Source organism: Harmonia axyridis, chromosome 2, assembly GCF_914767665.1.
Source record: "Harmonia axyridis chromosome 2, icHarAxyr1.1, whole genome shotgun sequence".
Taxonomy (NCBI): domain Eukaryota; kingdom Metazoa; phylum Arthropoda; class Insecta; order Coleoptera; family Coccinellidae; genus Harmonia; species Harmonia axyridis.
In genome coordinates this window covers 1,097,193-1,112,365 of record NC_059502.1, presented here as the reverse complement: position 1 = coordinate 1,112,365, position 15,173 = coordinate 1,097,193, and the positions used below count along the sequence as shown (strand labels likewise).

The 15,173-nt window shown below is 35.9% G+C and overlaps 2 protein-coding genes across 2 annotated transcripts in view; both read left to right on the top strand.

The window, feature by feature from the left end:
* The window catches only part of LOC123674119 (heterogeneous nuclear ribonucleoprotein L), a 152,896-nt gene that overhangs the window by 11,506 nt on the left and 126,217 nt on the right, over positions 1-15,173 (top strand). The window contains exon 2 of the mRNA XM_045608990.1: positions 7,751-7,867. Coding sequence (XP_045464946.1) covers positions 7,751-7,867 — 117 coding nt within the window. The remainder of the gene's footprint in view (positions 1-7,750; positions 7,868-15,173) is intronic.
* On the top strand, positions 253-3,905 carry LOC123674118. Its single transcript, XM_045608989.1, has 2 exons — positions 253-3,679; positions 3,763-3,905. Exons 1-2 carry the CDS (start codon positions 346-348, stop codon positions 3,870-3,872), a joined length of 3,444 nt encoding a protein of 1,147 aa, XP_045464945.1. The 5' UTR covers positions 253-345; the 3' UTR covers positions 3,873-3,905.

Below are 15,173 nucleotides of genomic sequence, written 5' to 3'. Positions count from 1 at the left end.
CGTAATAAAAAAATACTAGCTCCAAAATATCTAGAAGCCATCGATGATTCAGTACTGGATAATTTACAACAAGAAAACATTTTACAAAAATCTGCATTGATTCTGAGAAAAATAATACTCCAAATAGAAAAAAAAAAATTATCAACAAAAAATATAACATCACAGCATTTAATATCCGGAGAAGTTTCAATACCAGAAGAATTATCAGACTTTTATTCTACCCTTCTTGGTGGATGTAACCAAAAACGAAAGACTGGCCAAAAATGTTCTCGTCTAGTTCGTTCTTATTGTCAAGATGTTATTTTCGGAGTTCATGATGGTCGAGTTAAAACGTCAAAGCATATCATGTTAGGTATGACTCTAAAAAGCTTAACAAGCAGCAGAAAAATAATTGACATTATAAACAGATATGGACACTGTATTAGTTATCAAGGCGTTGAAGAATTAGAAACTGAAACTACATTTACATCAATGAAAAAGTCTAGCTTATGTCCAGAAAAAATAAAAAAAAAACCAGAGCTTTTTACTGGTGTGGCATACGATAATTTTGATCGTTTTGTTGAAACTTCTAGTGGTAAGGATACTTTACACGACACAGTCGGAATAATATACCAAAATATCGATGCAGATACAACTGACGAGCCTGAAATGTCCGAAGTTTCAAGTGAAAATACTTCGCCGAATAAAAAAAGAAGAAGAAGAACATTTGATGAAATAAATATAGATGAAATGCCATACCCTAAGAAACCCAAAATGACAAGTGAGTTACAATTATCAGTCGATGATATAGAATGTATAGACTCTCAAATAAACACGGAAATTGACAACATATGGATGATTAGTCACGCTTTAGAATTACCTGATGTACCTATGTGGGTTGGTTTCAATAGTCAGATTGATGATCAGGATAGTCCACAACAACATATATCTTACTTGACGCCGATAAATGCATCTCCAACCAGTACACCAATCGTATTAGAAACTATGAAACAAAGCCAAAAAATAGCTGAAGATTTACAGCAACCCTACATACAGGTAACCTACGATCTAGCTATAGCTAAAGTAGCGTTACAAATACAAGCTACAGAAAAACCAACATTTGATAATTTATTCATTCATTTAGGACCATTTCATATAATGATGGCTTACTTCAAAGCTATCGGTAAAGTAATTAATGATTGTGGGTTGACTACTGTAATGGTTGAGAGTAATTTGCTGGCAAACGGTTCAGTTAATGGGTTTTTAGAGGGAAAACACTTTAATCGCTGCAAAAGATTGCATCCTTTAGTAGCATTAGGACTAGAAATACTACATTTTAAATCATTTTTACAAAATGATAACATTACCTTAACTGAGGATATAATAGATGAAGTTAAAAGACTCCAAAATTGCAAAATTTCTTTGTTTGAAATTGAAAATGATGGCCTTAAAGAGCTGATAAATAACTACGGTATCTACAAACAACAAACCCTTAACGGGGAGCATGGTAAAACGTCACAATTTTATCTAATTTATATAAATCTTATACATCATTACTTGGACTTGTCTCGAAGTATTCGTGCTGGAAATTTTCAACTCTTTAAATCAGTGTTACCTAAAATTACAAGCATTTTTTTTATATTGAATCAACAAAACTATGCTAGGTGGAGCGTCAAATATTATGATAATCTACTGCAAGTTGACAAAACTCATCCTGATTTGTATGAAGGATTCCTAAAAGGCTGTTTTGGAATTAAAAGAACTACCAAGCCATTTTCAAGACAACCTATTGACCTGGTTCTAGAGCAAACTATAAATGCAGAAGCTGCAAGAAGGCTGACAGGTGTTACACACTTCACTAACTCAATTTCGGCGCGACAACGGTGGGCTCGAAACCATGATGTGAGATCTACAATTATAAGTCAAGTTTATCTTGAACTTGGACTACAAAAACATCAAGATATTTCAGCAGATTTGAATCCCCATAATATCAGGAAAAACGCCAAACAATTACAACAATTTGTCGCAACTTTCGATCAATTTATCAATCCTTTCAGTTTAGAAGTTCCCAAAGACCAATTAGTAAATATTTCATCAGGAAAGTCCGCATCACTGCCAGTAGAAGAATTTCTATTAAATTTAGAAGCTAACGGCGATAGCCTTCGAAAAACATTCATTTCTGAATGCCAATCTGATATTACGCGATTTGAAAAAGCTATTAAAAAAAAATCTATTAATAATTTTTCTAAAGATTATGAAAAAAAAAAAATTAAAGTCGGTGGACAAATTCAAGAAGTTAAAATTCAAAGGGATTTATTTGGACGTATGCTGGGAATCTCAATGGATTACAGCATTGACATTTCAAAAATCTTATCCTACCCGATTACTTCAGTACCGTTGTCAATGTGTCATTTGGATGGGACCGTTTGCAAGACCGATAAATCTGCTTTGATGAAATGTTTAGAGAAAGAGGCCGAGCATGAACAGCCATCTCAAATTGATATTCTAATAATTGACGGTTTTTTTTTGTTACATACAATGAAAAATGTTCCTAGAAAATTCGGAGACATTTCTAAAAAAATGTTGCAGATGGTAACTCAATTAAAAGCGTCAAGAATTGATGTCGTTTTCGACCAGTATTTTACCCCATCGATAAAAGGATACGAACGTTCTCTGCGATTTGAATCTGCACAATTGGAGTATACTATTGCTGGTCCTGAACAAGTCCGTCCTAGTGACTTTGTCAAAGAATTAAAAAATTCTAATTTTAAAGAAGCTCTAGTTGATTTTTTTATTTTACACTGGGCTTCTGACGAAATGGCGCCGTTTATTGGCAATAAAATGATACATATAAATTTCAGAAAATGTCATTCGTTTACTGTTAATGAGGCCAAAAAAGTGATGTCAGGTGTAAATGAGGAATTGTCTTGCCCAGAGCATGAAGAAGCAGACACCAAAATAGTGTACCACGCGTGTAAAATTAACCATGAAGCAAACATTGTGATTCGAACTGTTGACACCGATGTTGCTGCTATAATGCTAAGTCACATGCATCGTCTTAATGATGGATCACATGTTTGGATGCTTACAGGAGCTGGAAATAATTTAAGATATGTGGACCTAACTAATATACACGCCAAATTAGGAGAATCTATTTGCAGAAGTTTACCTGGACTACACGCTTTCACAGGATGTGATTACAATCCTGCATTTTACAGAAAAGCAAAATTAAAACCGTTTAAATTGTTAAAAAAATATGTAGAGTTTCAACAAGCATTCATGAAGTTTGGTGACAGCAAAATCATCGAAAATAACAATGAACAAGTATTAATCTTCGATATAATTCAAAGTTTTGTATGCTATCTATACAATATGAATGATATCAATGATGTTGATGCTGCTAGGCTACAAATGTTTATTAATTCGTATACAGTATCTGATGTGAACGAAGCTTTTAATCGAAAAAAGTTGCAAAATTTCGATGCTAGCTGTTTACCACCTTGCAAAAGTGAGCTATGGCAGCAATTTTTGCGAGCGAATTACATATGTAGCATATGGAACAACGCTCACTTACAAAAGCCAACAGCATATAAACCAGTAAATAATGGTTGGATACTGGAAAATGACCACTACTATTTTAAATGGTTTGAAGGAGATCAATTACCGACTTATGTCAGCGAATCTCTAAAAACAGTTCCAGGTATTTGATAATTATGTTAAATTATTATACATTAATTTTGGACTATTTGTAATTAAATTAACTTGGTTTTTTTACTATTGCAGAAAACAATGAAGAAGGCGATATTGAAGACGATCAATCCACAGAATGGAATAATAGTGACGAGGAATATGGATGTATTGACGACGACGATGAAAATGATGAAAATGTTTAAAGATTTTATTAAAATAAATATATTTTTCTGTAACTTTTTTATTTTAAAAAAAATTTGCCCTTTGATATAATAAACAATAAAATTTGATTTACTTTATTTAATTTCATTCATTTAATTCATTGGCTTTACAATTTTGATAGAATTGAAAATAATAAACTTCGTAAAAATGAAAAATAATATAAATAAAATTATTAGAGTTTCGATATGATTGGAGTTGTATTAGAACAATTTTACTGAGTACTGTTTTAAATATTTGTTATTCAAACTGTAAAAATTTATTTAATGAAATTTCTTGACTAAGAAAAAAATAAGCTGCACAATTTGAACTTGATAACAGTGGATGCGCAGTGAAGGACCGCAATAGACCAAGCACTCTGTCTCACTCGCACTAGTTACTGTATACGTTCCTTGCTCCCCGAACTACTGCTCACTTTGAATGCGTCTAGCAAGATGATAGAACCGTCGAAACTGTCCGGCTATCATGTAAACATAGATTAATAGGCCCCCAAAAAATTATATATAAAATTGAGATTTTATAATATAACGTAAGTATAATTATAAATTATAATAGTTTAAGGGTGTCCGGCAGAGGGTTGCAACCATACTAACTGTCTGGCAATGAGCAACGCGAGTTTTGATATTATTATGAATCAAATATAAAAAAATTAAGTTTTATTTTATGATAAATTTGAGATGGAATTTTATACACCTTTGTTACCTGTTACCTGCCAAAGCCACCGCTGCCTCAGCTTCATGGGTGGGGATCATTCTTACCTGTACTAGGGACACACATAGAAAAATTTTCAGCTTTTATGAAAATCCGAAGGTCTGGCACTCACGGGCTCTTGGACTATGATGAATTTTCATGAATTTCGTTTAAAAAATCGTTAAATATGAAGGAAATCGAATTAAAATATCTCTACCTACCAGTTTTTTTCGCCTCAAATCCTGATATCTTTCCAAAATGATATATTTACCTTGACAATTCACATGAAACGGAATGCTTCAAGATTTGACCAATTTCCATGAAAATATCAACAAAACGCAAAAATACCATCATGAAAGGGCGGTACATACAGGTGCAGTCTATTATTTCCTCAAATTTCTCGAAAAAAACTTTTCAAATAACCAAATGACTCCTGTAAAGGCTTCTGGCAAACCAAGCTTTCCACCGACACAAAACGATTCCGCTTGAAAATATCATAAAACATACATGGAAAAAGGGATATAAATCGCATCTGATTCATCTTTTCTTGCATATTTCCTCTCGATTCGTCCAAATTTCAACATTTCCATTAAAATATCATCTGACGTTTCCCATTTTCATTCTGTATTTCGACGATTTCATGAATGAGCACAGAATTGGTTAAAACGTCAGAATATTTTGAATAGATTATTAGATTGATCCTTGATTTTATTATACAGTTATTCATATTTCAAATAGTTCTATTCATCAAAAGCCCTCTAATGGACACAGTGAAAATAATATAAAACCTAACAATTAGAAATATTCTAGAAACGTCAATTGCCGCGGACGTTGCTAGGCCCGTTGCTACCCAAGGACATCGTAGTATTTTCCTATTGGTCGTTCGCGTCGACGTGAATCTGGAAATTCGTCGGAAAATTTCCCAAACTTTATCCGTTCATTCCCAGGTAATCCCGAAAAATCGGGAAACGGGAATATCCGCGGGAGTTAATTCGACATTTTCTCTTTCTTCCCGTACTTTTAGTTTTTCTCGTATCTCTCCCAGAGCCGAGAACACTCGACCGCAAAATCGGTCCAAAATCGTTCGATTTTCGGTGGGAGGAGCGCTTACGAGTTTAATATAGTATACTATTCCACTCATATCAAGAAGTTCACACTATCTGACCAATCACAAATCGAAGACAACTGGTATTATCCCTATGACAACTAGTTGTCTTTGAATTATGATTGGTTCAACAACTTTGGAGCTTCCGACGACGGCGACGTAACCATGGATACAGACAGTCTGACGAATTGATAATTATAAGTTTTAGACTTGAAATAAAGATATCAATTCAAATATTGATGAAAATATACCAAGTAATACAAAAAAATCGAAATCATTCAGGACGTTCTGTGTTTTCCACACAGCTGCAAGCTAGATGTATATAATAGTAACAAAAAACTAGCATTAATTTTGAAAGACTGGACCTTCAATATGCGAAAGAAATTGATGGTAGTGATTATAAGCAGAGTGTTATTAAAATTATTAGAACATTACCTCAAAATTAGTTGGTGAGTATCAGAGAAACAGTGATCCTTTTAAAGATATAATTTCCAAGGAGGACAGAGCGGCTGGTGATTGTAAGAAAAAACTGTTACAGGTTTTAAGCGGAAAAAGATATTCTCCAAAACCCGCCAGGGTGGCAATAAAAATTGTGCAGATACTAGATGGCTTACCTACTCAAAATATATGAAGAATCTTGAAATATGTCCTGTGAGATCATATCTAAACCTAATACTGAGGAGGGTTGACTTTTTCTAAGAGTGAATAGCAAGTTGAATAAATATTTCGATGTTTACTGGTAAAGAATTTGTCTGATTGGCATTGATACAATATCAAATTGGTCTAGGTCTGCAGGTAAGATACGATTTGACTCTAAAAAAGTGAAAATAACGAATCGTTTCTAATCAAGTTACTGCAATCCGTCAGTTGCTAAAATCTGGGGTTAGTGAACAACAAGTCATGATAATTATTGGACATGGATGTTCAAGCTCGATAGTAAATACTTCTAAAAGTACTCCAAGTACATAATAAAAAATTAACAAAGATCCACCTAATACTGGACTTACTAATCAAAGTTTTTACTGTTGCATAAGCAAAGTTTGTGCTCAGAAAAAATTGTTTATTGGAGAGGTGGCAAATAATAATTGTTAGAAATTATTTTTAGTTGAGTGTATTGAACAAACAAATTTGAATAACCTTTCTGAATGAAATTTATTATTATGAAATGTCTGCTACTGGTTCTCTTGAATATAAGGTTTTTGACTCTTCATCAATCCTTATTGAATTTATCTCATAAGTTTGTAATTTATTTCAAAGCTCAAAACTGCGTTACATGATGAAACGTTTATTGAAGAAGCTCTATTTCGTTATGAAATAAGTTGTGGAAGTTCAATCAATATGATGATTATTATATCCAGAAAAACGGAAACTAATATAGATTCCTAGAAGTTCAACGACTAGTAAATATATTTTTTCGGCAACCGTCCGGGAAGTGCTCACTTCCCGGACGCTTTTTCTCTGAGAAAGTAGCATTTCCCGGCCTAGTCCAGAAAGTACGTACTTCCCGGACTAGGCCGGAAAAGAATCATAGAATCCATAGAAACCGAGATAACGGCTGACAGTTCATATGAAATTAGTTGTCAAAAATTTGTATGTTTTTTGATCGCAATCGCAATAAAATATGAAAAGCAGCAGCGATAGTGTTATTTTACATGGTAGCCGAAAAAATATTGTACGCAACACGCCCGAAAATGGTTTTTTTGGACTCACAGACTTCCAGGACTCGCTTACGCTCGTCCTGGAATTTTGTCTATTCGTCCAAAAAAACCCTATTTTCCGGACTTGTTACGTAAATTACTATTTTTTGAAAAAATATATAATAAAAGTATAATATATAATAAAATATCACCTATCTCCGGTTTATTTTTTCCGTTCTCTAAAACATGTATGTTATATTTTCAAGTATTGAAACTCATTCATTCAAATGAAATAAAACGAAGTAGTTTTCGCAAATGATTTGTGGAAATTTCTTGTTTAATTTTTTTTTGATAATGAATTCCGGTCTAGTAAGGACCGAGTTCATTAAATACTGATTCATTTAATGTGTTTTTGTTTCTTTGGTTGCAGGTGCATCAAGGAAATTTCGGAAATAACGAGGAACCCAGAAGAAAAGGCCAGGAACCTAGCAAACCAAATCACATCCTTTTGTTCACAATCATAAACCCCATGTATCCAATCACAGTGGTGAGTTTCTATAATTTCCTTAATATTCTTTAATATTCGAAAAAAAAAACGTATTTGCCATGGTTGTCGCCGAACTTTATTTGGGGCACTTAAAGGGAAGAAGATTGAAATGATTCAACTAGAAGCTTCAGTAACCATTTTTTGTCCAGTTGATTTTGATATTTTTCTATCGTTCTTACATTTTTTTTTCATTGAAAATTCCACACATGTGATTTTAACCAATCAGAACGTGTATTTCTGACAGATCACCATCGCAACGGATGAATTTTAGTGGAAATTTTTTCTTCGTGGGTACCCAACAGCGAATTTTTTTTTGACGTTCATAATGACAGAACATTTTTTTTTGACAATCTAATTTTAATTTGTTCACATGATTATTTTGATTCATTTCAACTACAAGCTTAGATGTTTTCCAAATTCTTTGGACCATTATGCTTAATGTTTATATTAAAAACGCAATTATTATATAACGGGTGTTTTCTTTCGAGGTATATAACTTTAAGTTGGCATTACTGTTCAAGATGGCGACCGATTTAACAGCTGTCAAGTGATTTATTCTCAGTTTGGTTTGGCAATTCATCATGAATAGACTCACGCCTGAACAACGCTTGCAAATAGTGCAATTTTATTTCGAAAATAATGGTTCCGTGCGGAATACGTAACGCGCACTACGTCCATTTTATTTTGTTTAGCGATGAAGCACACTTCTGGTTGAATGGCTACGTCAACAAACAAAACTGCCGCATTTGGAGTGAAGCTAATCCTCAAGTGTATGTCGAAACACCGTTACATCCAGAAAAACTGACTGTTTGGTGCGCTTTATGGGCTGGTGGAATCATTGGTCCGTACTTCTTCAAAAACGATGATGGCCAGAACGTTACAGTCAATGGTGATCGGTATAGGGCCATGATTACTAACTTTTTCATTCCTGAATTGAACAACCACGATGTCCAGGAGCTGTGGTTCCAACAAGACGGCGCAACATGTCACACAGCTCGTGCCACAATCGATTTATTGAAAGACACGTTTGGTGGCCGCCTAATTTCACGTTTTGGACCTGTGAATTGGCCTCCAAGATCTTGGGATTTAACACCGCTAGACTACTATCTGTGGGGCTATGTAAAGTCATTGGTCTATGCGGATAAGACAACATTCGCCGTGTTATTGCCAATATACGGCCACAAATGTTGGAAAAAGTCATCGAAAATTGGACGTCTAGATTGAACTACATCCGAGACAGCCGTGGCGGTCATATGCCAGAAATCATATTTAAAATGTAATGCCACAAGATTATCTTACGGGTAATAAAATTCATGTCAATCGAATAATCCATCGTTGTTTTATTGCAATTTAAAGTTCTATAGCTCTAAAAAAAACACCCTTTACTATGGAATGATTGGAAGTTGCTCTTGTTTGTTCTTGATTTAGAGTACTTGATGAAGACGAAAATTGATGTTGTTGGAAATAAACACATTTGGTGTGGAATTTTCTTACCGAATACCACTAGAGGTCAAATTATTTCCGGAAATTTTTTCGAGCCCATGAATACTTTGAAAAATTATCCCTCTTCTTCGACTCGGGATAATTTTTCAAAAATAATTTGACCTCTGGTGATATTTCTAGTGAAAATCACGAACCAAATTCAATTGAAACTTGCCCAGATCTTCTGCACCCCAAAGCAGATTTTAACGTCATCTTCTGCGCCCAATTGACTCATGCCGCGTCAGACGCGATTATTATAATTTTCTCGCGTTCCCCTTCCATCCAACCCGATGTTTATACATTCAATTAACGTAATTGAACGTAACCAAGCACTTTAATTAGGCCGACGAAAATGTGGGTATTTTGTGAATAAGCGATTTCCGCCATCGGGACATCGTAATTGATGTCAAACTTTGGCATCAGAGGGGGTACGACGGGAGTGAACAGGCCGAATAATTATATGTGGGCGAGCGATTCTTATCTAGCCTGCGAGACGTGCAAAGGCGGCGTGACGTTTCGAAGTAGACAGGTGCTTCGGAGCACCATCGGAAAATTGTGACAAATGTCCAAAAAACGTCCATCCGATGAAGAAAAAGAAGCGCATTTCTGTGCGCCTGTCATTTCGGTGCAATGCTGCTATTCTATGGTGCTTTTGAGAAATAAGAAGAGCACTGACATGAAGACGGAAGGTTTTGAGTTCAAATTCGTATTTATGTCATTTTTTTCACAGACTTTCGCACGAATCATTCAAATCGTCATAATAAAGGGTGTTTTTTCAGAGCTATAGAATTTTAAATTGCAATAAAACAACGAAGGATTATTCGATTAACATGAATTTTATTTATCCGCAAGATAATCTTGTGGCATTACATTTTAAATATGATTTCTGGCATATGACCGTCACGGCTGGCTCGGATGTAGTCCAATCTGGACGTCCAATTTTCGATGACTTTTTCCAACATTTGTGGCCGTATATCGGCAATAACACGGCGAATGTTGTCTTCCAATTGGTCAAGGGTTTGTGGCTTATCCGCATAGACCAATGACTTCAAATAGCCTTACGGAAAGTAGTCTAGCGGTGTTAAATCACAAGATCTTGAAGGCCATTTCACAGGTCCGAAACGTGAAATTAGGCGGTCACCAAACGTGTCTTTCAATAAATCGATTGTGGCACGAGCTGTGTGACATGTTGCGCCGTCTTGTTGGAACCACAGCTCCTGGACATCATTGTTGTTCAATTCAGGAATGAAAAAGTTAGTAATCATGACTCTATACCGATCACCATTGACTGTAACGTTCTGGCCATCATCGTATTTGAAGAAGTACCGACCAATGATTCCACCAGCCCATAAAGCGCACCAAACAGTCAGTTTTTCTGGATGTAACGGTGTTTCGACATACACTTGAGGATTAGCTTCACTCCTAATGCGGCAGTTTTGTTTGTTGACGTAGCCATTCAACCAGAAGTGCGCTTCATCGCTAAACAAAATAAAATGGACGTAGTGCGCGATACGTATTCCGCACGGAATCATTATTTTCTGGATGAAATTGCACTATTTGCAAGCGTTGTTCAGGCGTGAGTCTATTCACGATGAATTGCCAAACCAAACTGAGAATAAATCACTTGACAGCGGTTAAATCGGTCGCCATCTTGAACAGTAATGCCAACTTAAAGTTCTATACCTCGAAAAAAAAAACACCCGTTATAATACAATTATTCAATCAACTCGCAAAATTACAGGCCATGCAATCATAGAACTACGTAAATTTGGCTTGATATTTAAGCTACTTGGCTCAAGCTCAAACTCAAGTAGCTTGAGCTTGACTCAAATTCAAGTCAAGTAGTAATTTTTCAATGTTAAGACAGGTACGTAATAAACAAATAGTCGACTTGACATTGAAAAACTACTATGTACTTATCAAGCTAAGCCGTGAATCCCTCAATATTTTCAACGCAATGTCATTGATAATTTTTTTTTGGAACGATTGAAAATGAAAGAGCCTATGAAAATAATAAATGCATATTTGGAAAGTTCGATATTTTCCCTTTCCATATATACCATTGAATATCAGTATTAAATTATTGAAGAAGAACATTATGTTCTCAAGTAGGTCAATTTATTCGGATGAGATCGATCTCTTTGAAATTCTGTTGATAATAAATGCTCATTTTCTTGTCATGAATTCGATACCCAGCGGAAATTCCGTCATTTTTCATATCTTCTTGCATAGAGCAAACAAAGAAAGCTATACACATTCTCGAAGCTGTCAATTATCTTTAAAGCAAGATACGGACTTTCAACCTCACTATGTTCCAGATAACAGCTCGATCTACGTTCTTGTTTTAGGGGGCTATGAACAATATTTCAGGAGATATGACGGTTTTTGTGTAGAAATTCGAGTTTTACAGTTTTTTCCAAATTTCGCGTTCAAAATTCTTATAAACTGTGAGCTCTACGAATAATCGGTAAGCGATGTTAGAATAAATCTCACCATAAAATTTTTTGTTCGAAAAATTTCACGAAAATTTTCAATACCTAACCCTTAAAAAAAACGAAAAATTAAAAGTTCCCACATGGAAAGTTTATACCATTCTTTCGATTGATACGATAACTTAGATCGCGAAAAAGGCTGTAGTTAACCGATTATAGTCCATTATTTCAGGATTTATAGGCTGTAAACTGAAATTTTCAAAAAAAAATTGAATAATTCTCGAGGCTGTCAATTCTTATTGAGGCAAGATACGGACGTGAAACCTCGATATGTTTTAGATCACATCTCGATCTATAAAAAACGTTTGAGGGGCTATGACCAATATTTCAGGAGATATTACGGTTTTTGTGACGAAATTCGATTTTTACGGTTTTTTTTCAAAATTCTCATTAACTTTGAGCTCTACGAACAATCGGTAAGCGATGTTAACCTTTGTCCAACTTTTCTCGCGAGTGTGTGAGTTTGTGGCACGAGCCTGAAAGGCGAGTGCCGCAAACCCACGAGTGAGAAAGGGACTTTCTCCACATGTTGCACACTATACTTTTCCTACAACTGCACAAATTTCAATAATTCAAGTAATGGACTTGATTAAAATCAAAATGGCCTTCGTTGACAGTATGTGCTAATTTATTGCGTTTCCATAGAAACGACTCAAAAGCGAGCTCAAAAGCCCAATTTCATTGGTCTACCAAGCGAGGTGTGGGCAAAGTGCCGTGGGGAATAATATGAGTATGAGCAATACATAGTTTTGAAATTGAGTAAGCTGTGAAGAATACGCTACTTTCCATAGCAGTTGTAGGAAAACCTCATTACCTCCAGCGGTTCTCAACACGTTTTCTACATTCAACTACTCAAGTCCAGCGGTCCATCATCGGTGGTAACAAACGCAAAAGCAATCAAAGACGACGAGAAAAACCGTACGACATGTGCGGTCGAGTCGTAACTTTAACGATCACTCAGCTTTGATTTATTTTGAGAATTTGTTCGCTCCTACCGTGGAGAGAGAGAGAGAGAGAGAGAATAAGAGTAGGAAGCGTGCCTCTCGGTTTTCGATTAGAATCAGCTGATCTTGCAAAGAGTGTGACGCACGCAAAGCTGTCAGAAGACTGAGACGTTTAATTTCGGCAATTTCTCGGATGCTACGGCGTTTTTTTTTGCGCCACGCGAAGACAATGTTCGACTCGCGTGAGCTGTGGCCATCAGGTTTTAATTTTAGACGTTCATATAACACCCATCGAGGGCAAATAAATTGTTTTGTGCCATAAATGCGAGAGCAGTAGCTTCTGAGGCTAAGTTCGATACGTAAATGCAGAAAAAATCAGACTTTCATCCAATAAGATTGGCCAGTACGATCTTCGGATATGCCACCTTTGGATTTCAGCATTGACATCCCTTAATTCACTTTTTTCTCATCCTTACTCTCCTGGAAGTCACTGTGACGACTTTCAGAGGTTCAATAATTGTGTTAGTTAAGGAAAGCAACTTTCTACTTCGGGTACAGTACTGTCAGTCATTTTCAGCGAATGGTAATACGGTCCATCGAGAGAGAAAGAGAGAAGAATTGTAAAATAAAATAATAGATAGAGATGAAAGAGATCAAAACCAAAGAATGGTGTAGAAGGAAAAAAATGGTATAATCATGATCCTGACTCGTTGGAGGCATAACTTGATCAAGACTCAACAAGAATTGGCGGGAACTTGGGAGTGACGCAACAAGGCATTTCAAAACGCCTGAAAGTCATGGGAAAGATGCAGAAACAAGAAAATTGGGTGCCGTACGGGTTGAAGCTGAGAGATACTGAACCGCTGCAAGACAAAGACGAATGGGGTTTCTGCATCGCATTGTGACTCGATACGAAAAATGGGTTCATCCCGAGCCCAGAAAATCATGGGGATATCCCGGCCGAACATTCTCGGTTCCAAGGTCATGCTCAGTATTTGGTTGGACCAGCTCGGCGTAGTGTATTATGAATTGTTAAAACCGACTGAAACAATCACATGCGGTCGTTATCGAACGCAATTAATGCGTTAAACCATCCTCAATGAGCCGAATTTCGCATTTACCAGAAAACAGACAACACTTTTGGATGTAGAGTATAAAATATAAGAGACTGGATAGGGATGAATATTCAGAGGAATTGTCATGGTTCTCGCCGATCTTCAGTAGAAGAGGCACTGAAAGAAGAATATATTTATGTAATTACTTGATATCCCGAAAATTAACATTTTTGTCCTGTTACAATTTCAAAAGATCTCTTACTGTTCTCTTTATAGCTTGACCTGCGAGATTTAAGTTTCTGAGGAAATTCGGCTTGAAAGAGAAAAGATCTCCATCATATTTAGTCATTACATTCTCTCCTGACACAGCAAAGCATAGTTTTACTAGTTATTTAGCATTTTCATTCTCCTGCTGGCTTAATATTCATTCATTATCATCATCTCCTAGAGGCTAATCTCCCTTCATTCTTCCGAGAAAATGAGAATCTCACAAAAAGTAACGGGTGTCTTTTGGAGGTATATAACTTTAAGTTGGCATTACTGTTCAAGATGGCACCGATTTAACAGCTGTCAAGTGATTTATTCTCAGTTTGGTTTGGCAATTCATCATGAATAGACTCACGCCTGAACAACGCTTGAAAATAGTGCAATTTTATTTCGAAAATAATGGTTCTGTGCGGAATACGAATCGCGCACTACGTCCATTTTATTTTGTTTAGCGATGAAGCGCACTTCTGGTTGAATGGCTACGTCAACAAACAAAACTGCCGCATTTGGAGTGGAGCTAATCCTCATGCCAACATCGATTTATTGAAAGACACCTTAGGTGACCGCCTAATTTCACGTTTTGGACCTGTGAATTGGCCTCCAAGATCTTGTGATTTAACACCGCTAGACTACTTTCTGTGGGGCTATGTAAAGTCATTGGTCTATGCGGATAAGCCACAAACCCTTGACCATTGGGAAGACAACATTCGCCGTGTTATTGCCGATATACGGCCACAAATGTTGGAAAAAGTATCGAAAATTGGACGTCCAGATTGGACTACATCCGAGCCAGCCGTGGCGGTCATATGCCAGAAATCATATTTGAAATGTAATGCCTCAAGATCATCTTGCGGATAAATAAAATTCATGTCAATCGAATAATCCATAGTTGTTTTATTGCAATTTTAAGTTCGATAGCCCTAAAAAAACACCTTTCAGAAGCTCAGTATCTTCCAAGCCAGATAAAATTTGCGTAAGCCTCGAAAGAAAAAACGATGCCAATTCTGAAAAAAACTCTCTATTAACTTGAACCAACAAAACAAGCAGCGTAATGATGTTTCAATAA